This window comes from Photinus pyralis, unplaced genomic scaffold (assembly GCF_008802855.1).
Source record: "Photinus pyralis isolate 1611_PpyrPB1 unplaced genomic scaffold, Ppyr1.3 Ppyr1.4_LG1, whole genome shotgun sequence".
In the NCBI taxonomy this organism is placed as follows: domain Eukaryota; kingdom Metazoa; phylum Arthropoda; class Insecta; order Coleoptera; family Lampyridae; genus Photinus; species Photinus pyralis.
The window spans coordinates 57,117,619-57,138,743 of NW_022170249.1; the positions used below are offsets into that span (position 1 = coordinate 57,117,619).

General features: G+C 36.5%; 3 protein-coding genes across 3 annotated transcripts; 2 read left to right on the top strand and 1 right to left on the bottom strand.

Moving 5' to 3' along the window:
* Positions 1 to 9,369: 9,369 nt before the first annotated feature.
* Positions 9,370 to 11,466, bottom strand: LOC116160434 (KRAB-A domain-containing protein 2-like). The gene has a single exon (XM_031473627.1). The coding sequence runs from the start codon at positions 11,184 to 11,186 to the stop codon at positions 9,486 to 9,488; it is 1,701 nt and encodes a 566-aa protein (XP_031329487.1). The 5' UTR covers positions 11,187 to 11,466; the 3' UTR covers positions 9,370 to 9,485.
* A 245-nt stretch (positions 11,467 to 11,711) lies between these two features.
* On the top strand, positions 11,712 to 14,258 carry LOC116163988. Its single transcript, XM_031478116.1, has 2 exons — positions 11,712 to 12,215; positions 13,465 to 14,258. Exons 1-2 carry the CDS (start codon positions 11,712 to 11,714, stop codon positions 14,206 to 14,208), a joined length of 1,248 nt encoding a protein of 415 aa, XP_031333976.1. The 3' UTR covers positions 14,209 to 14,258.
* Positions 14,259 to 17,446: 3,188 nt separating this feature from the next.
* LOC116163997 lies at positions 17,447 to 21,019 on the top strand. The gene is made up of 3 exons (XM_031478128.1): positions 17,447 to 17,467; positions 19,117 to 19,288; positions 19,339 to 21,019. Exons 1-3 carry the CDS (start codon positions 17,447 to 17,449, stop codon positions 20,508 to 20,510), a joined length of 1,365 nt encoding a protein of 454 aa, XP_031333988.1. The 3' UTR covers positions 20,511 to 21,019.
* The last annotated feature ends 106 nt before the right edge of the window (positions 21,020 to 21,125 follow it).

A 21,125-nucleotide genomic window follows, 5' to 3' on the forward strand; every position in this document is an offset into this window, starting at 1 on the left:
CTTAAAGCTTCTGTTTACACACTTGATACATAAATAACTATTAAGATTGATACTGGCGCAATGGTAAATGTTTTACCACTTAAATTATTTCAGTCTTTAGGTATATCGAGAAGTAAAATTATGGAGTCAAATACAGATACAGGTGAAAAATTAAAAGTAGTTGGTACTTGTAGCATCCCATGTAAAAAATCCAACACACTTTATAATTTAAATTTCTATATTGTAAATTCAAAATCTGAGGCTATTCTAGGATTAGAATCAAGCATAAACTTAAAATTAATCATGAGAATTGAAAACTGTAATTCAACGTACCCGAAAAGTTGCTTTACCTCTAATGAATGCTTTAAAAGAGAGTTTGGATAACCTAGAAAAAACAAAAATTATTGCAAAAGTACAAGGTAGTTCAGATTGGGCAATGCACTGGTAATAGTTAAAAAGCCAAACAATCAATTACATATTTGTCTGGATCCTCGTGATCTAAATGTTTCTGTTAAACGAGAGCATTTCAAAATACCAACACTCGAACAAATTACAGGAAAATTAGCTAGTGCTAAATATTTTAATACGCTTGATGCTTCCCAAGGGTTTTATCAGATTCCTTTGGATGAGGCCAGCTCTAAGTTATGTACTTTCGGAACACCATTTGGAAGATACAAATTCATACGTCTTCCTTATGGAATCAAATCAGCACCGGAGGTATTCCATGCAAGGTTTAAAGAAATTTTTGATGTTGTTGAAACTGACCATTTACCATTAATAAATATTTTCAAGAAACTTCTTAATAAATGTCCAGCACGATTACAGAGGATGCTTCTTCAAATTCAAAAATATGACATAGCTGTGAAATATAAACGAGGAAAGGATCGGACATACCCAGGCGATGTCCTTTACCATATTTTAGTTACAATTAGCAATACATGTATGTACTATATGGTCTAAGGGCGTAACGCTTCTGTCGATTCCGTCACACAGTTCGCACAGGCTTCAACCATTAGATGTTACTTTCTATGGGCCATTGAAGACAGCATACAACTATGAGTGCCAATTATTTATGAGGACAAATCCCAATCAAAAGCTAACTCCATCTGATCTACCAGCGTTATTTTCAAAAGCATATGGTCGCGTAGCAACTGTAGAAAAGGCGGTTAAAGGTTTCGAGACAACTGGAATATTTCCGGTTAACCCAAACATTTTTCCTGACGAAATTTTTGCTGCATCGGATCTACTCACCAAAGAAAGAGACAATGTAAATCCTGAAAGTGAAGGACATGTGCAACAAAATTTGCCGGGAAAAAATGATAGCACAGATAAACGGAGCTTTACAGATAGCTCGTCCTTATGGGCGACTTGTCGCGGCTAACGCTCGAGAAATGGAAAGATTTTTTAGTAGTATGGAAAGATTTCGTTGGTTTTGTTGGTGGCGCGAACGTCAGTCTCTCGTTTTGCGTGTACTACATCATTACAAGTTTTAACTCCAAAACGCAAATATGTGGCAAAAAATTTACGTTATTCACCAAAAATCTTAGATGAATCTGATGTAGACGTGTCTTTCTCTGTGTCTCTACAAGAAAAGGAGTTGCTCCATGATGCTAGTGAATTTCCTTCGCCAAAGCCACGCAAACGAAAATTAATTTCTAACGATGAGACACCAAAAACAAAAAAAATTAAAAAATTATCACGTCACGTCCAAGTTCAAAGTAAGTTACTAGCAACTAAACGGTTCCAACTGTCAAGACTAAAAAAATCAAAAAAAATTTATCTATCGGAACATTGCTGATACTTTAAAAAATGTGAAATATCCATCTGCAAAATCAAAAACATTAGCACTAATGCAAATGCGCAACAGGAAAACCACCTGGACAAAGGACGAAAAAGAGCTGGCAATATATATATTTTATACCTCGCCAGCCTGTTATAACGCAATGAGAAGGCAAAAAATTGTTTTGCCTGGATTGAGCACTGTGAAGAAATGGATAGGGCAGTCAAATTTTTGTCCGGGTTTCAATGTTGATTTTTTAAAACAAATATCTATAAAAGCTAAATCTGTGAGAATAAATGAAAAAATTGTTGTATTGTGTTTCGATGAGATGGCAATAAAAACAGATCTGGAATATTCCAAATCTTTGGATATAATCGAAGGGCTTGAAGATCTTGGTTATTTGGGCAGAAAAGATAGAAAGGCTAAAAAGGCTCTTGTATTAATGGTTAGAGGGTTATTCAGTAAATGGAAATTACAGATCGGTTATTTTCTTGTCCACACCGGTATTTCCAAAGGGAACTTAATTTCGATTATTACTACCGCTATCAGCAGCTTAAAAAAGTGCGGAATTACAGTAAAAGCTGTAATTTGTGATCAAGGGACAACAAATGTCTCCGCCATTAAAGGTTTGGGAGCAACAATTGATAAACCATTTTTTACCATAGAAAGTGATAAAATTTTTTGTTTTCTACGACCCACCTCATTTATTCAAAAGTGTTCGCAACAATTTGTTGAATGGGTATTTCCAATATCTATTTCCTGATGACGACACCATATTTAATGTGAAGTTTGACGATATCGTAACTGTTTACAATTTAGAAAAACAAAATAAGTTAAGCAGATTATTAACAAAGCTAAGTGATGTGCACATCAATCCTAACTCTTTTCAGAGAATGTCTTGTAAATACGCGTTGCAAATTCTTAGCCATACCGTATCTGCAGCAATCAAGACATACATATATAACATTAGGGAAAATAAAAACCGCTAGTGCACTCAACACTTCAAATTTTGTTAGCTTGATGGATAAGTTATTCGACATTTTTAACAGTCGATCGCAATTTAACCAAAATCCATATAAATGCTCTTACTCAACGCTAAAGGGCGAGCAAAAAATTGTTATTTCGGAAGCAAAAAAAAATTTCCAAAATATTAATACAATTGACTGGAAAGGGAAAACATCACGGCCACCTTGTTTTGATGGAATACTCCTGTCGATCAACGCATTAGAACAGCTAAACGAAGACGTTCGTGAAACAAAATCATTTCTTTTAACATCTCGATTAAATCAAGATGTTTTGGAAAATTATTTTTCCATTGTTCGGTCACGAGGAGGTTGCAACAAAAACCCTACAGCAAGGACGTTTAGAACAACCTTTAGAATCAACGTTATAAATAATTTGATGAAGCCCCCAGGTTCCGCTAACTGTGAAGAAGATGAAGACGAGTTCATCGATATAACACCTTTACCTGCAGAGGACGAAGGACAAAACATTCATATAAATTATGCTAACCCTACAACGTCGTCTGAAGTTGACAGATATTCTTCTTCCAGTACTTCATCATCGTCATATACAGAAAATGAAGCAGAAGATTGTGCTGTCACCTATTTTGCAGGTTACATTTGTAGCAAGTTAATTTCTAAATTCAGTTGTGAAGAATGTACACTTAAAATTGTTACAAAAAGAGGTACTCTAGATTCAACAAGAGAATTATTTATTTTAAATAAATTATATACTAATGTTCAACCCTCGTCCGTGGGTTTGCGAACTCCAAGTAAAAATATAATTATCTTGGTGAAAAAAGCATTACGTTGCTTTCACAAAATTTTTGATAAAGATAAATCAATTAATAATATTAAGGAGAAAATGATGAAAAATATACTTACAAAAATAAATTTAGAAAACATTTGTAATAATGACGTTCATCAGACGTATTTTCTGGATCTTTTGTTAAATACAAAACTGTATAAAGAGTGTAAGTGGTCAAATGAAACACAATCTTCTAAGGCAACTGCCAATCCGAAATTAAAAATTTTACAAAATAAATAATTTTTAACTTTTAATACGACATTGTTCAAATTTTGTAAAATCAATAAAAACACGTTTGATTTTTAGCGCAGGTCTTGATTTGTATTGCGTCATAATTGCCATTACATTTTTACAGGTAAATAATTATGTACCTATTCTATTTTTCATTTTAATATATAATTAGTTTATATTTATTTCTCTTCTCACTGCGAATCTTTATTTTAAGTTATTGTGCCAAATACTTTAGATTTTAACTGCTAAAATGTAATAATACCTACTTAAATAAAATTTCTATTTTCTCGAAATAATTCTTTATTTGTGAATCGCAATTATGATATGATATGGTAAGTTTAAAAAGAACGCGCGATCGTTCAATATGTAGGTTAGTAATTTGTACACATGGGATTTTTAGGCAAACAAAATTCCTTTGGATTTATGCCATTAAGGGCCGGTATTATAAACGTCAGTTGACTGGAGATTGAGTTCAACCTGAGATTGACGCGAATTTTGTTTTTTTAAATCAATAAAAGGTGGTTTATTTATGGGATTGCCGCGACGAGGCGCTTTATTTGTGGATGCGACAAGGGCCCTACCGTCGTTGGAAGCTCGCGCGACCTTTATAAAACACAAAAATCGCATTAATCTCAGTTTCAACTCAATCTCCAGTCAACTGACGTTTATATACCGGCCCTAAGAGTAGATTTGATCAAACAAAAGAGTGTTTTTTTTACTTTAGTAGAATAGGCTACTTGTAGTTAAAGATAAGCGCACTATAGGCAACTCTCTAAAATCTTCATATTAACATTGCACGAGCTATCTGTAAAGCTCCGTTTATCTGTGATGATAGTGTCGACAACCAAACCGATCATGAAAAACCGTCAACCAGCAAAACTTCAAATGTCGATGTAACGCAACATATAGCGATTGAAATTGTATCTCTGATTCCTCAACCGTCAAAATCGGCTAACACCAAGGGCGCCCATACTCGGGGGCAGGGGGGGGAGGGGGGCACGGCCCCCCCCCTGGCTTCCAGAATAAAAATTATGCTGCTTCTCAATAAAGAAAAAATGTTGTTATACAGTTAGTATACTCCATCTGGAATGCGAGGCGGCAGGCGGGTGAGTGTGCGTGTGTCTCTGTCCTGTGTCATGTGTGCGATGAGCGGACGCTAGACGCCACGATCCAAACTCTCTAGGGGCCTCCTGCCGAAAGTCAGGGCAAATTAAATACCATGATAAATGGGAGAAGGTACAATAACAAACGCTAGAAGGGAGAAGCAGGTTGTTCCCATGCGTGTACCCCCACCCTTCATAAATCATCTTCGTTGTTTTTTTCTCCCTCCTCCTCGAGCGGAGTGACGTGACTGTGACACTCATTAGTGCAGTGCAGCAGTGCAGAGGTGTAGTTTGGTTTTGGCGTTTGTTGCTTTGTTTTGAGAAAGAAGATACCGAACACGAACTTATTTACGTTATGAATACTGGTTTTTATTAGGTGAGTATTGAGTTATTTATATTATAAATAAAAATAGGCATTGATTTTGACGATTTCGTTGTACTTACAAAATAAAAAATTGCCGCGGTTTGCCGAGATTGTTAAATGGTATGGTACACCATGTTTTATTTTTATGATTCTTGGTGTCGCTTTCCTTCTTGCTCTTTATTACTTAAACATTTATGCCTTGTCAGCCTTGTTTTCATAATTTTTTCAATTTGTATTTAAATTATAATTAGGATCAAGGGTGTGGCAAGACTCTGGACTGGACTCGTGGTTCTGATTTACTCGTATTAATTTCAGATATGGATATAAGAAATTTCTTTGGTCGGAGAAGTAGAGGCCGCCAGGAGTCACCAAATTCTCAAGATCCGACACCGGCCAAAGTTCAGCGTTTAACACCGTCCGAATCCCCATCTACACCAGCGGTTGACTCATCAGGTCTAGGTGATCAGGATCTCCAAGCTCTTCATAGTTCAAGATCGTCCGAATCACCATCTACACCGGCTATTGACATCTCAATTGATCTCCGAGCTGTACATGATTCAAGATCGTCATTACCATCACCTTCCTTAGCTGGTGTTGAAATTCCGTTATTAAATCTTGCTCACAATGTCACCGAATTAGATGAAAATGACATCGACCCAGTGATTTCACGTTCAGCTGCTGACCAATTTGATTTGAATGGGCGGCAGCCATTGGTTGTAAATCACAGCTTTGATGTAGGTGAGTTCATGGACTCTTCAGTTCCAGAAGATGTAAAGTACCAGCTCATTACAAACCCACGTGCTCAAAACTCATCTCATGATTTTAAAAAAGACGTTGATGATGGAAGAAAACTAAAACGGCCTTTCCAGAAAAGTTGGTTTGAAAAGTACTCCTGGTTATTATATTCACCTAAGCTCAAGGGAGGTCTTTGCAAGTTTTGCACTCTTTTCAAGCCAGTTTTGAAAAGAGGGACTTTTGGTAACTTTGTAACAAGGGCTCACCATGACTACAAACATTTTCATGAAGATGCTCGAGGGCATGAAAAAAGCCGTTGGCATATCGAGGCCACAGGAAAAGCCAAAAGCTTTTGTGAATCCATAGAACTGAAAAGAAAAAGTGTGGTAATCTCCTTACCGATAGCATCTGCAATGGTTTCTGCTAAACCATTAGGAATTTTGACTATTGTCAGAAATTTTTCCACAGGGACTTTATCTTCCACAACTCTAAACATTATAGTCAGCTCCATTTCATTTCTCAAAGAAGTACTTTCATCCGCCAAAATAGAAAACTTTTTGTGTTGCAATGATTTCTTTAAATCATTCCTCAAGACTTCGCCCATACACTCCAGTAGTTCACACGCAGTGTCCTTGCTGCTATAATTTGACCTTGAACTCTGAGCTTTTCTCCATGTTCTAAAATCATCATTCACTTTGTCAAGAATACTCTCAATCAAACTTTCATATTTAGTGGTGTGGGCTACTTCTTCTTTTACCAAAAAATACACACCTCGCAAAAGTGTCTTTAAGCTTTTCCTGTTTAAGTCCCTTTCACTTTCACTCTGTTGAATGATTTGAGCGTGGATTGGTTTTTTCATTGCCTGTCTCCTGAGATTTTCCATTTGTACACTTACTGTATGAGCTGAAGAATGTTCATGCTTCTCCAATTTCCCCTTTTTCCCCAAGGCTTTTTTGAATGATGTGAAGGGAACCGTTATGAAGACGCCGCCTGTCTTTTGTAGAACCTTTGCATCATTTTTCATAAAATTTTGACATAGATTACAAAATGCTCCTCCATTTTCTTCACTATATGCAAGCCAATTATATTTCTGCTCCCATTGTTTATTATAGTATCGCTTTTCTTTCTCCGACAGTTTCCTAGGGCGAGGATACAAACTAGATGAGGATACCGCATCGTTGATGTTTTCAACGTTTTCGGACTCCGTTTTACTAGTACTAGGTTGGACTGACTGAAATGGGACTGTAGACACAGCTCCTGCTGGCTGTTTTCCTCCACTTTCATCCAGTCTCGGATTTTTACTGGGTCCTGGTAGTCCTGTTGTATCCTGTACCGCTGCCGTTGCGACTTTAAAATAGGAAGTTATCGTTCTCTTCATTTTGATTTGGTCAGTCAACCACCACAATGAAGGACCACTGAAAATTTAAAAAAAACCAGTATACTAAAGTATAAGTGGATATGAATGTCTTTAAACCATGCACGATTTTTTGAGCCAGAGTGCTCGAAATAGAGAAAGTGGTTTAAAGACCAGTTATCCACGCATACTTTTCGCTATTTTTTTTAAGTAAGTATGCAATCGGCCATTATGTATGACTTCGCTTGGCACATTTTTGATATACAATTAATCAATAATTTAACTTGCATTCGAAAAAGTGCACAACAATGCTGAATGCTGCGAAATAAATAAAACAATCACCAGTATGAAAATATGATACATAAACTTGATAGCTGGCTTATCAAAGGTACCTCCAAGTGTTAAATTGCATCGCCTTATCGTGCCTGTGCCTATTAGGTAACAGTGCGCTATTCATAACAAAATTGCAAATCCCAACATTCTTGCCAAGTTGCCACAAAATTCGATCAATCCAACATTGTATTTATGGAGTGGAATGGAACTTGGTTGGAAATTGGAAGCGAGAACTAGGAAACCTACAAAGTGAAAAATATCGCAAGTTTACTTCACTTACTCCAACAGTTTTTATAATTCTAATGCCGTCAGCCGTGAAGAGGAAAGAATAAGTCTCTTGAATCTTGATGCTCGCGAATTCACACACACACAAACTTATTTTAGTTTTTTAGTAGCAGCAGCACTTGTCACTTAGCAGTTTTAGCACTAGCACTATAGATACCCGCAGAAAACAAGCAAACTAGTGAAGGTACGTAGTAAGGTTAGACGGGCGGTAGCCGGTACGACGGTAGATGTTACCATATCAGTATACTCAGCTGTTAACTAGACTTTGCGAGCGCTTCAAAAGTGTTCATTTTATAAAATATGACAGTAATACAATGCATTGCTTGATTTAACTTGAATTTCGCTGTTGACTGTTAAGCTTTCCCCGGGGGTGCGGTAATCTTCCTCCGGGGGGGCAGAAGTGCCTGAAAGAAACACTGGAAGAGATGAAAATGTAAGGGACAAACATAATACATACCAATTTGTGAGTGTACTTCAGAAGAACAGCTTGGTCTTTTTACAGGTGGGGGCCTGGAAAGCTCGAAATCATTACTGTCTTCATCATCAGATGATTGACAAAGTTTTTTGGTGGCCTTCGATTTTCGTTTCTTGTTGCCTCTGCGATTGAGCTCTTCTTCACTTTCGAGGTTTGATGATACTTGAGCTTCTTTTGCTTTCTTTTTTGCTTTCAAAATATCATCTACAATTTTAAGACTAACATAAGCATCATGTCATGACAACAACATTTGACATTTTGAAAGCGGTGTCGTTGAAAATTTGGATTTCAGTAGAAACTTTCGATTATGATATATTGAATATTTATACAAAACTGTGTTATGGCCATATGCACAATCAAACTTAAGCAAAGTTTAGTTTAAACGTATCCATTGCAAAATTGTTAAGGCGATTGTTGCCATGGATTTAAGCTAAACTCGGTTTAACCGACCCTACTTACGGCCATTTTTATTTCAACTAGTGACCATGTTTCAGTCTGGTTCAGACACTATGGAAATATGACTTGTCAATATTGAAAACGTAACCGATACTTCGGGTTCGCACGGACGCTGCACAGCAACTGCCCACTGCAGTGGATCGGGACAGCAGTCGCATGGTACGACAATGGTACTGTGCCGTGAACGTTGTGTGGTCTCATTCGTTCTCTCAGCATAGTAAAAGAATGCGGAACGTATGACTTTTTAACGTATGTCCAAATCCATGTGTGAAAGGAGCATAAAGCCGGCTACACACGATCCGGCAGACCTGTCAGTTCGAACTGAACAGTCCGCCTGGAGTCCGGTCGCCTGAGCGTGTATATGTCGCAGCCGTTTAATGAAATTGGACATTTCATGAAAAGTCTAGACACTTCATGAAATGCAGCCAGATAGTGAAATAAAATGATATTTCACCAAGTGACTAATTATTTTAGTCACTTCATGAAACGCAACTTCTTTTCTGCCTCATGCTGAAATGTCGATTACATATAATGTACAAATAATTGTGAAAGAACACATCAGTTATCAAAAATGTAAATCTTTATTTGTTTGAACATGGCAAACTTTGGTGGCACCTAGAAGTACACATCGATTTATTTTTCATGCAAATACACCTTGCGCTGTTGCATTGTTTTCTTCCTGGTTTGCACATGCATTTAACAAATCCTTGACCGCCGCTTGTCATCATTACAGCTTCTCTGATTGACAAGTATCTAGTTGTGTTAATAGCATGTATGGAAAGGAACGCTGCACCTGCTAGTGATAAACATTCTGGTCCAAACCAACCCTTTAACATTCCATGCTGACAAGCTAATTGATTAACGCCGTTTTTTTGGTCCATGATGATGCATATTAAGTTTAGCGGATCTCCAGGTCCTCGATCTACCTTGGGTGTGCTTAACAACACACAATCGCCTTTCTTTAGTTTAGGTAACTTTTTCGTGGAACTGTTGAGCATTTTTTTTGCAGCTTCTTCAGTTTTAGTTCTAGTAGTTTGTCTTTCTCTAAGAATGTTACTTGAAGTAAAACATAACTGACATAATTGTGTATCAGCGTCTTCTTTGCTACAAGAAGCTGATATGCAATTGGGATGAACATTCTGTTGACATTTGTCACACCGCACTTTATTTTCTGAATTTAGTTCTTCTTCACAAATACAACACCTATCGAGTTGACAACTCGGATTATGATGAACAACGGTGTCCGTTACGCACGCACTAAGAACATCCGTCTCGATATTGTCAGTGTAATTTTCGTTATTTTCAATATCATTTTCCTCATTTTCGCCATCATTGTCCACATTTTCACAATTAAGTAGTTCCTCTGCTTCTGCCGGTCGATCATTCAAAATCTCTTGCAATTCTTCTTCGGTTTCTATAGTCTTTGCCAATGACAATGGAATGTTACTAGAAGTAAGGCCAAGTTTTGGGTCACTTCCTAACAGAGCCTTGTATGGTGAACGTCCAATGGTTCTATGGAAAGAACTATTTTTTTGCCATTGAACAAACTGTAAACCAATGGACCATTTCTTAGAATTATTGTCGTGCATCCAAGCGCGTATTATATCTTCTACATCTTTATTGGCCCTTTCAATGCTCCCTTGGCTTTGTGGATGTCTTGGGCGCCCATGTACCAGTAGACACTCTGGCCACATTGTTTTCAAGTCGGTGATTATGCGGTTAACAAATTCGCGACCATTATCGCTCTGAAGGATCTTCGGGGCCCCGATTAACAGAAAAATACTTAAGAGTTCTTTAGCAACTTCTTCGGCTCTCTTAGATTCTAATGCTCGCAGAAAGATGAATTTTGTGGAATGGTCCTGATAGTTCATAATCCATTTGAATTTACTATCAGGCATTGACTGGAAATCAATTAAGTCTACCTGGCCCCGTTCATTAAAGTCTTTCGAAACGATTGGCCGCACAACTATTTTTTTCCTTCCTTGCTTTTTTTCATTGCATGGTTCACAGCATGAGATAAATAATTCAATTGCTGGACGAGGAATACTGTATTTCATACGTAAAGCAGCTTCCATTTTAATTCGTCCCCCATGACCAGTTTTGTTGGTATGAACATCGTCCAGTTTTTCATATAGCTCCTCATATGCAACCACATATTCTATTTTATCTTCCGCGCCATGTTGCTTAATTAGATATGAGTTATTTCCCACAGTCATTACATCGTACGTGCTTAATAAAAAGTATTCTCTCCTTTCTTTTCGTCCGCTATAAAAAAACAACATTAAGATAGAGTAGGTAATAGCATGTTACTGTACTTACGTTTTACTTTTAGCTATTTGGATTTCGTTAATCATTGACTTAATGATATCTTTTGTGAACGGTTTTTTATTTGGTTTATCATTGTAATAATTTAACACCTTTTCATAAAATAAGTTCTTGCGCACACTAACATTTGAATCGTTCTTCTGTGACATTTTCACAAGGTATGTCAGATGTAAAAGTATTTAAAGACTGTTCGCACAACGACCGCTATCTAAGAACTGCCGATGTAAAATAAAAGGAAATGACTCATACTGTTTGGGTTGGAGTTTGTTTCAGCATGAGGCAGAAAGGAAGTTGCGTTTCATGAACTGTCTAAAATAATTAGTCACTTGGTGAAATATCATTTTATTTCACTATCTGGCTGCATTTCATGAAGTGTCTAGACTTTTCATGAAATGTCCAATTTCATTAAACGGCTGCGACATATATATTCCGGTCAACTTGTCAGTTAAGACTGTTCGGGCGGCCGGAGAAAGATCAAATATATGTTCGTTTATCCGTCCGGCCTGACGTACTCAAAGACAAGCCTGAACGTGTGTATGGCACGGCCGCCTGTTGAGACGTCAGGCTGTCAAGTGAAACAGTTCAGTAGTACAGAAGTCGTTATCATGTCGCGAGCAAGAGAAAACACGTGTTTAGAAGAATTTATCGCGATTTATCGCAATGAGTCGTATCTATGGCAAGTAAAATCGAAAGACTATCACGACCGTGGCAAGAAAGAAGCGGCGTATTTAAAATTAATAGAAAAATTGAAGGAAATTGATCCTTCTTGTACGAAGTCTACTGTTTTAAAAAAAATTAATAATTTGAGGAGTAGTTTTCGAAAAGAAGCAAAAAAAGTGAAGGATTCAATGAGGACGGGATCAGGGGCCGATGAAGTTTACCATCCCAAACTTTGGTATTATGATTTGTTGAACTTTGTGGAAGACCAAGAAGTCTCTCGAAACTCTCGAAGCAATATCTCGGATGACGAAGAAAGCGAAAATGAGGTAAGTGACAGAAACATTCAGTAGTTTTGTTTGTTTATTTATTGAATAAACACACATTTTTTTGTGTATATTTCTAGGGTGGTTTAAATTGGACGCTCTTTTATGGGAACACTCTTTATTTGAAGAGATAGGAACAAATGTACCACAGTGCCTGAGGGGCAAACAGGGGTGTTCCCATAAGAGAGCGACCAATTTGGACCACCCTATAAAATAGTATTATTAGTAGGTAAGTTTTTATTGGATGAATCTATCTTGCCAAGAAACTCTACCCTCATTCGTAAAATAACTCATAAAGGCCTCCCTAACTTCTTTTGCTGCATTCGTTGTATTTCCAAATGGTCTTCGTTGCAAGCTAGCCATATTAGAACCTTGTGAATTCAATCCAAAATATGTCACACCTTCTTCCGTATCATCATAGTCTAAGCACTCTGGAGGAATATATGTTGTTGATGACTTAACTATCAAAAAGTTATGTAACATGCAGCATGCCATTACAACGGATTCAATATTTCGCGGTTCTAAATTAATGCAAGTGTGAAATATCCGAAATCTGGCAGCCAATATTCCGAATACATTTTCCACAATACGTCTAGCTCGTGATAAACGGTAGTTGTAAATTTTTTTCTCCCTAGAAGTCAAGGCTGCCTGTCGAAAAGGTTTCATTAGGTCTACCCTCAATGGAAATGCATCATCTCCTATGAATACATATGGTAGGCTTCTGTCGGTATTCCGGATAGTTTCTTCTCCAGGAATATTCAGGAGATTATTTTGTAGTTTTTCAAAAAATTTGGTATTTTGTAATACACCACCATCAGACACCCTGCCATTTGTTCCGAAATCGCACATTAAAATACGATAGTTTGCATCAACTAAGGCTAATAGCACCATGCTATTAAAACCTTTATAATTATAATAGTACGATCCGCTTCCAGATGGGGGGATGATGCTCACATGCTTGCCGTCAATGGCCCCAAGGCAATGGGGAAAGTTCCAGAGTTCCTGAAATCTCTGAGAAATGTTTCTCCAGTCTTGTTCTAGTCGTGGAAACTGAAAAAAAGACAATATTATGCATTATGCATGATAAAAATATGCATGAAGAATGTCTGGCGATAAATTGTGTATTTTTTTCATTTTTTTTTCATGCTTTCAATTTATGAAATACGATTAAGTAATACAGTTATAAAAACCATAGATATTTCCACACACAAAAAAAAACTAACCAAACTGTTCAAAAAATCTTTTGTTACAGGATAAATCACAGGCCGAAACTTTAAACACAAATGCACACAGCTCTCAAATTGAACCTGAAACCCAAGATTCTACTGAAAAAACTTCAAGTGTGGCTTCAGGTTCGCAGTTTCGCCATAGACCGACACCAAAATCTCAAAAAGCAGATGACCAAACACAGTTAACAAAAGAAGTACTAGCAACCGTCAACAACCACTTCAAACGGCCACGCACAGCGGATGACCGGTTTGACATTTTTGGTAAAAACGTTGCTATGAAACTCAGAGATTTAACCAACGATCAGAGACGCCTTGCAGAGAAATTTATTAATGACGTACTTTTTGAAGCTGAGGGTGGAACATTAACACCACATCATAAACTGGCTTATCAGCCACCTTTGTCTAACCGTTATCATTCGTCCAGTACCTATTCTAGCCGGCCAAGCTTTCACCTCTCCGCAACACCAGCACCACCGCAGCAGTTGCTACTACTAAACTCCCCTTCGTCAAATGAATATTATTCGAATCATTCATCTAGTTCCAATCCTAGCCGCCCAAGTTCTCAATTATCCGCAATATCACCAACACCACCATCGCAGCAGTTGCTACTCCAGAACTCCGAAGCTTCAATTGAACACCACTCCCAGAATAACATGTTTTTTTCCCAGTCAGAAAGTGTTCAAGAAATGGAACCGTCGGCATCATCTCGCCAGTACCAGACTGCTAGTTCTCTTTTAGCTTCATTCACTTATGCTGATAACAACTGATAACTGAACTTGTTTTTGTATTTTCTATGGAAGAAATATAATGTTTTTGTTTATATATTTAATATTTACGAAATATAATGTTTTTGTTTATATGCTTAATGTTCAAGAAATTTATAATGTTTTTGTTTATATGTATGTTTAATATTAAAAAAAATTGTTCTTACCTTCATAAAATCCTTGTGTAGAACTTCCCATATTGCTTCACAAGTTTCAGGAATAATGTAACTCAGAGCTTGAGGTGATATAATAGTGGAAAACTTGAGGTCCTCATAGGTTTTTCCAGTAGCTAGAAACCTCAAAGTTGCCGTCAGCCTTTCGTGTGCTGGGATTGCTTCTCTCATTACAGTGTCTTTTCTTTTTATCAAAGGTGCTACCAATGATAAAAGTTGCAGAGACGTATCTTCATCCATGCGTAGATAATTGTGCCAATCCTTGGGAGCTAACTTCAGGTCATTCAGCAAATTCACATGAGAAAAAACGCTCCTTTTTTTCAACCAATCTTTACACCATACCGTACGTTTTTTTTTGGATTTCTTTTTACCCAAAGCAACTACTAAGCCGAGGTGTGCTAACGCGTCGTCGTCAGTAGAGGCCATGATGATTGAGACTGATATTTCATATTCGCCTGAACGTGTGGAAGGTGGCCAGTCCATCAGGCGACCGGCCTTCAGGCGGACTGTTCAGTTCGAACTGACAGGCCTGCCGGATCATGTGTAGCCGGCTTAAAGGTAACCGTGGTATCTAAACCAGACAATACAGACAAAATACCTACTATAATCATGTAGTCATGGTCGAAACCACAGGGAAAAATTTAAAACAAGGAAAGAGAGGGAAAAAATGTTAACCTCAATACTCATAATTAGTATTTACTAACTAACCTGTTTCGTAAAATATTCTTGATACATTATACAATTGCCACGAACTTTCATCTACTGCTTCACGCTGTGACAGTGCCTTATCGAATTTACTTTGATCCTTAAGGGTGTATTCCACTTAAATTTTATTTCTGATTGACGTATGATGGGTTGCATAATACTTACTTGTAATGAAATCGAAACGAATAAACAAAGATTGAAGAATTTACCTGCCCATCAACCATTGTATAAAGTAAACAAGTAATTACGCTAATTTACCTAGGTCATTAGCCATTGTGACGAATATGCATATATAATTAAACATCGATTAGAAAACGCAAATCATTGTCACAGCGGCTAATCCTCAATAATTTCACTTTTCCCAGTTATTCATAAGACGTATATATTTTTTTAAACCCAGTATAGTTACTTCATGATCATGAACTATATTGACTCTATCTGGAAAATAACGCATGTAAGCGAATAAGTACCTATAATTAGATATATTTAAAAAATGCATATCCAAATCCCAAACATTTATTAGTAGGGGTTTTTCAAAATTTCGTCTATTCGGGAACAACACAAATAAATGAGAACTAACGCTTTTTTCGCAAACTATGTCTCTTTCCGAAGGATGCTACAGGGAAATAATCTCAAATTTGTATCAAACTAAAATTTTAGGGGTGTTTCAAGATTTCGTCTAATTCGGGAACAACACAAAATAAATGAGAACTAACGCTTTTTTCGCAAACTATGTCTCTTTCCGAAGGATGCTACAGGGAAATAATCTCAAATTTGTATCACACTAAAATTTTAGGGGTGTTTCAAGATTTCGTCTAATTCGGGAACAACACAAAATAAATGAGAACTAACGCTTTTTTCGCAAACTATGTCTCTTTCCGAAGGATGCTACAGGGAAATAATCTCAAATTTGTATCAAACTAAAATTTTAGGGGTGTTTCAAAATTTCGTCTAATTCGGGAACAACGCAAAATAAATGAGAACTAACGCTTTTTTCGCAAACTATATCTTTTTCCGAAAGATGCTTCATGGGAATAATCTCAAATTTTGATCACACTAAAATATTAGGGGTGTTACAAAAAACGTAAGAAAAGACGTAAACTTTTAATTCACCCAAAAATAAATCACATTTTCCGTGTGAATTCTAATACCCAGTATATTATGGAATTATAATACGTTCTAATGAATCCGGTTTCTATTTCTAAATTAGTCCCGATAAACGCAACAATGTCGCTAATGAAGTCAGGCCGGCTGTATGATGTGTTACCTACTGTACATTTATAAATGGTGAATGACTTCACTAAACGCTACAAGTTTTCGTAAAAAATTTCGAATTGATCTAAAATTTTTTGTAATTTATTTGAAAGTTTGGTCGATGGCTCTATGGTTTGCTAATGTTTTTTCTGAGTATGCTACAGGGAGATTTTTAAAATAATTTGTGTTGACGACATTTTACCTATAAAAGTTCATTTTTTATTGGCAGTGCTCTAAAAAATTGATTTTTCTTAAATATTAAAATTTTGTTCTGTAGCATACTTTTTAAATGTATAATTTACACGAAAAAAATTAGTCCCGTCTTTCATCTCATGTTTTACAGAATTGAGACGAAATATAAATCGCACTATTTTCGCATAAATGTTGTAGTACTGGATTACACCCTTAAATGGCGGCCAAAAAGCTTCTTTTTTCTTTGGTGTCAACCATAACGAAGGTATTGCGCAAACCCCTCCCCCATGATTATCATCAAATTCAACAATTGCGTACATAATGTGAATGCACCTGGGATCAAATAATTATTAGTTCAAAAAATTCAATTTTAACCTACTTAATTCAATAAAATAACACACGCCAAACTTTATGAAGGGCTAATAAGAGGATAGCGTACCGACGTTGCCAAATTGTTCATCAACGAACTGTCAAACAATCTAACCCTAACCTTACATTTTTTACTCTTCTCTAATCGATAGATATATGATATGAGGTAGAGAAACGTTTCCGGGTAAGTAGAATTGATAGAAATTGTTAAAAGTATAGATATTTTCGTTTTTTAGATTCTTCGGAACGATTGAATTTGAAAGGTTAGATTTAGCTACAAATCACTAAAATACGAGCCAAATTGCTTGGTATTTACGTGTGGGAGATGCTTAATACGCGTAAAGACGTTAACAATGTTTGCACGGCTTTCGGGTTAGCTAAAACTACGGTGGTGTGAGTCTCAAGTATTGTGGACAATGCACCTTCTTATGTATACTGAAAATTGCATTGACGGGTGCAATGTCAAGAGAGAATTTATGTAGAATGATACGTGCGATGTGTATGACGGCGTTTATGTTACCATCAAACAGTTTACAGCTTTGCTACAAATGGCTCCAGTTTTGGTGCCTGTATTAACTGTACATTTGCTCACATTGCCACGATTGTCAAACATGGGCTAGTTAATGATGCTTGGCTGTGGTGTTCGATGAACTAAATACGACAAGTGTGTGGTGTGAATTAAGTGTAGAAAGTTAGCAGACTTTTTCCATGAGATGTGTCGTAATTGAAAAATATTTGAAATGGACTGAACATATACAAGTTCTTACAAATAAGTTGTAAGGTACACCAATCAATTAGGTTCATATAATACACAAAATTTTATCAATAAAACTATTTATTCCAGTTTATATATCACTCACTGATTCCTCTTTCATCCTACAAGTAATATTTTTCAGCTCATTAAATCTACAATGACAAATAATACGAAATAAATCTGTAAGTAGGAGTTTGGTGCAACACAATTATGTGACCAGATACAACTCGAAAATAATGTTGTTCCTTTTTAAAAAAATATATCCATTTAAACCTATAAATAGCCTAATATAATACATTTTGACTATGACCCTAATAGCTTATTTAATATTATGCTTGTAAATTTTTTTTATGCCTAGGTACATTATTGTAAATTTATATAATCGATATATAATATATTGGATAAACTTAGAAACTTGTTATAAATTAATAAACATAATCTTATAAACCTTAATTAATTTTTATTAATAAAAATGATCATTTTCTGGATCATTAGATACAACCAACGACTGTGTCAACACCTCCTTAATAATATTTATTTCTTGGTGGTTGGGTTTGCGTTTGTGGTTCTTATTTTTATTTTTTTTGCGTGTCGAATGAAATGACACTTGCTTCGAAATATTTTTGTTTGCTGGTTCTTTCGAAAGTTCCGTTTTTATATTAAATGCCTCAACATTGCTAACACACTCAGCATTTTTTATGTTACTTAAGATCATGTTTAGCTGATCAATTGAAAAGTCAGTATCCTGAACATTAGTGTTGTAATTGTAGATGTACTAGGTGAATTAAGTAAAACGAAGTGCCCACATAAACGTGTAATTATCATTCGTAACATACAGGTAGTGTCCTCCCTAGAAAAACTATGCAGTGTTGCCATACCCAACAATTAGCAATTATTTTTAAGGCCCTCTCCTTGATTTCCTGGGCTAGCGCTTGTTTTTTATTTATTGAACCCGTATTTAGGTTCTCAACAATTGGACGTAGTTATGCAGAAACCTACCAACCCACAATATGTCTGAAAACGGGCTTAATGGAAACTCGAACTTGCTATAAAAGATTCTTTAATTTGCAGAAACCAGCCAAGCAGTATACTGCAATAGCCATGCGCTAGTGACTCTACTACCAAACCATTTTATTGAAATGAAGACCCTATGATTACGCAGAATCATACTAACCCACTTGGTCGATGAAAATTATTCAAACTGCGCAACCAAGTGGTTTGGTAGCTTTCTGCAAAAATCAGTTCTTGTACATAACCTATCTGATTTTGCGAGTTTTAAAATCAGACCCCGTCGGAATTCTGTTATTGTGTTAGTTAGTTAAGTTAGTGTAGTTGATTTTCAGTTTCCTTGGTGCAGCATAGTTAAGTTAATCATGTTTAACAATCGGACATTAAAAATAATTACTTTACTTAAGAATAAAAACCAACTTTCTGGTAAGATGCATTTTCTGGTGTACTCAATAGCTACTGCATTTTCGATTTCGTGTTGTTATAGGAGATAGTAAGATAGAAAGTGAAAAGAACATTTCGTTCAATGTAGAATCAGAAAATCTCGTGGAAGACGTGATCCTTCCTAGTTCAAATAAGTCAAACGCCTATGAAGTGAATAAATCAGAAGAGGACCTCACGTATCCAGGTAAGTGGGCTTTTTAGTGTGCCACGTGCTATTCATATATTAATTTATAGAAAATTGTAACAAGACCGATAACAACATTATTAGCACTGACCAAACCGAACTTGTGGAACAAGACAAAGACTACGAAATTCATCCTAGTACCAGTAGCTATAAAGACAAACACTATGAAAATGCCGGTACCTATCCATCCGAAGATGACGATGATTCTGTCCGTGATCCAAATTACGCGACCGAGAGCGATTGTTCGGAATCGGATACAGCAATGCACACAAAAGTATCGCACGTTGTTGCTGATGCTGATGTTCAAGAAGGAAACCTAGATAAGGAACGTATAAGACCACGGAAAGGCAGAAAAAGAAAACATGCAAATGTTAGTAGAAGCGGAAACAAGGAAAATCGAAACAGCAACCGGGATTACTTTAACTATAAAGGGAAGAAAATTCAAGCAAAGACTTTTATTGATTTTGACTGTAAATGCACAATGAAATGCCACGACAATGTTTCCTTAGAAATCCGAAAGATAGAGTTTGAACGGTTTTGGTCTTTGAAGTCATATGATAGCCAAGTCACTTTTATTGCTGCTGGTGTACAACAGTTTCCTAAGAAGAGATTGTATGGAAGGGATCCTGATAAGCGACAATTTTCTCGACGATATAATATACACGGCCAAATTGTTTGTAAAAGCATCTACCTCAAAACTCTGGGCATAACATCTTTCAGGGTGCACACAGCTCTTAAAAAATTTAGGGGCGTTATTCCTATTACAGATCAAAGGGGACAAAAACAAGGGGGCTATAACAAATTGGCGGACGATAAAGTTCAAAAAGTAGTGGATCAGATTAATCGTATTCCAAAGTATACTTCACACTATCGTCGAGAAGCGACAACGGCGCAATTCCTACCACCAGATGTAACAATACAAAAGATGTTTGAGATGTACCGTTTGGAAACGGAAAATCCTGTGAGCTTTAGTTCCTACAAAAAAATTTTCTACGAGCGTTTCAACTTGAAATTTAAAAGTCTAAAGAAGGATACGTGTAACACTTGCGACACTTTAAACATGAAAGCTACAAATGAAGCAAATCTTAATAAACAACAAGAAATAAAAAAGCAACATGAGAACCATTTAGAAAACGCAGAAGGGGCTCAAAAATTAAGACGGCAGGATTTTAAATTGGCAAAGGAAAATGATGAGTATGAGTGCCTAACATTCGACCTCTAAAAAACGTTGCCGTTACCCCGAATCCCAACCAGCATTGTTTTCTATAAACGACAACTTTGGGTGTACAACTTGGGCGTACACAGCGGAAAAGATGACAAAGGATATTGCTATGTCTGGACAGAAGGGGTCGCCGGAAGAGGAGCGCAAGAGGTCGGATCTTGCCTTTTGAAGCATATTGAAAACTTAAACAACAATGTTAATCATCTTATACTATGGAGTGACTCATGTGGAGGTCAGAATAGAAATATAAAGCTCACTCTGATGCTGAAATATATTTTAAGTAAATCTCCTAGTTTGGATGATATTACTTTAAAGTTTTTACACTCCGGACATAGTTTTCTTCCGAATGATTCAGACTTCGGTGAAATAGAATGTGCGTTAAAACGGCAACAGCGACTATACATGCCAGAGGATTACGTTAATGTTATGAAAGAATGCCGGAATTATATTTCGGTATCCAGTCCGAAGATATAATTGATATTTACTACGTAGTCCGCCCTCTTTGAGCTAAAGCCACAAGGTTTAAAGAAAACAAAATTCCCGCTTACCCCCTCTGCTCGTGCGTGTAGAGGTTTGAGAGAGTCATTCGTTCTCTTGTGCTAGCCACGTTAGGTA

Bases quoted from the DNA above. Each gene is read 5' to 3' on its own strand.
- LOC116163988 (XM_031478116.1), top strand. From the start codon at position 11,712: ATGTTCGTTTATCCGTCCGGCCTGACGTACTCAAAGACAAGCCTGAAC. The intron at 12,216-13,464 runs GTAAGTGACAGA...CTTTTGTTACAG, and splicing joins ACGAAGAAAGCGAAAATGAG to GATAAATCACAGGCCGAAAC.
- LOC116163997 (XM_031478128.1), top strand. From the start codon at position 17,447: ATGGCTCCAGTTTTGGTGCCT. The intron at 17,468-19,116 runs GTATTAACTGTA...TGTACTCAATAG, and splicing joins TGGCTCCAGTTTTGGTGCCT to CTACTGCATTTTCGATTTCG. The intron at 19,289-19,338 runs GTAAGTGGGCTT...ATTAATTTATAG, and splicing joins AGAGGACCTCACGTATCCAG to AAAATTGTAACAAGACCGAT.
- LOC116160434 (XM_031473627.1), bottom strand. From the start codon at position 11,186: ATGTTGTTTTTTTATAGCGGACGAAAAGAAAGGAGAGAATACTTTTTA.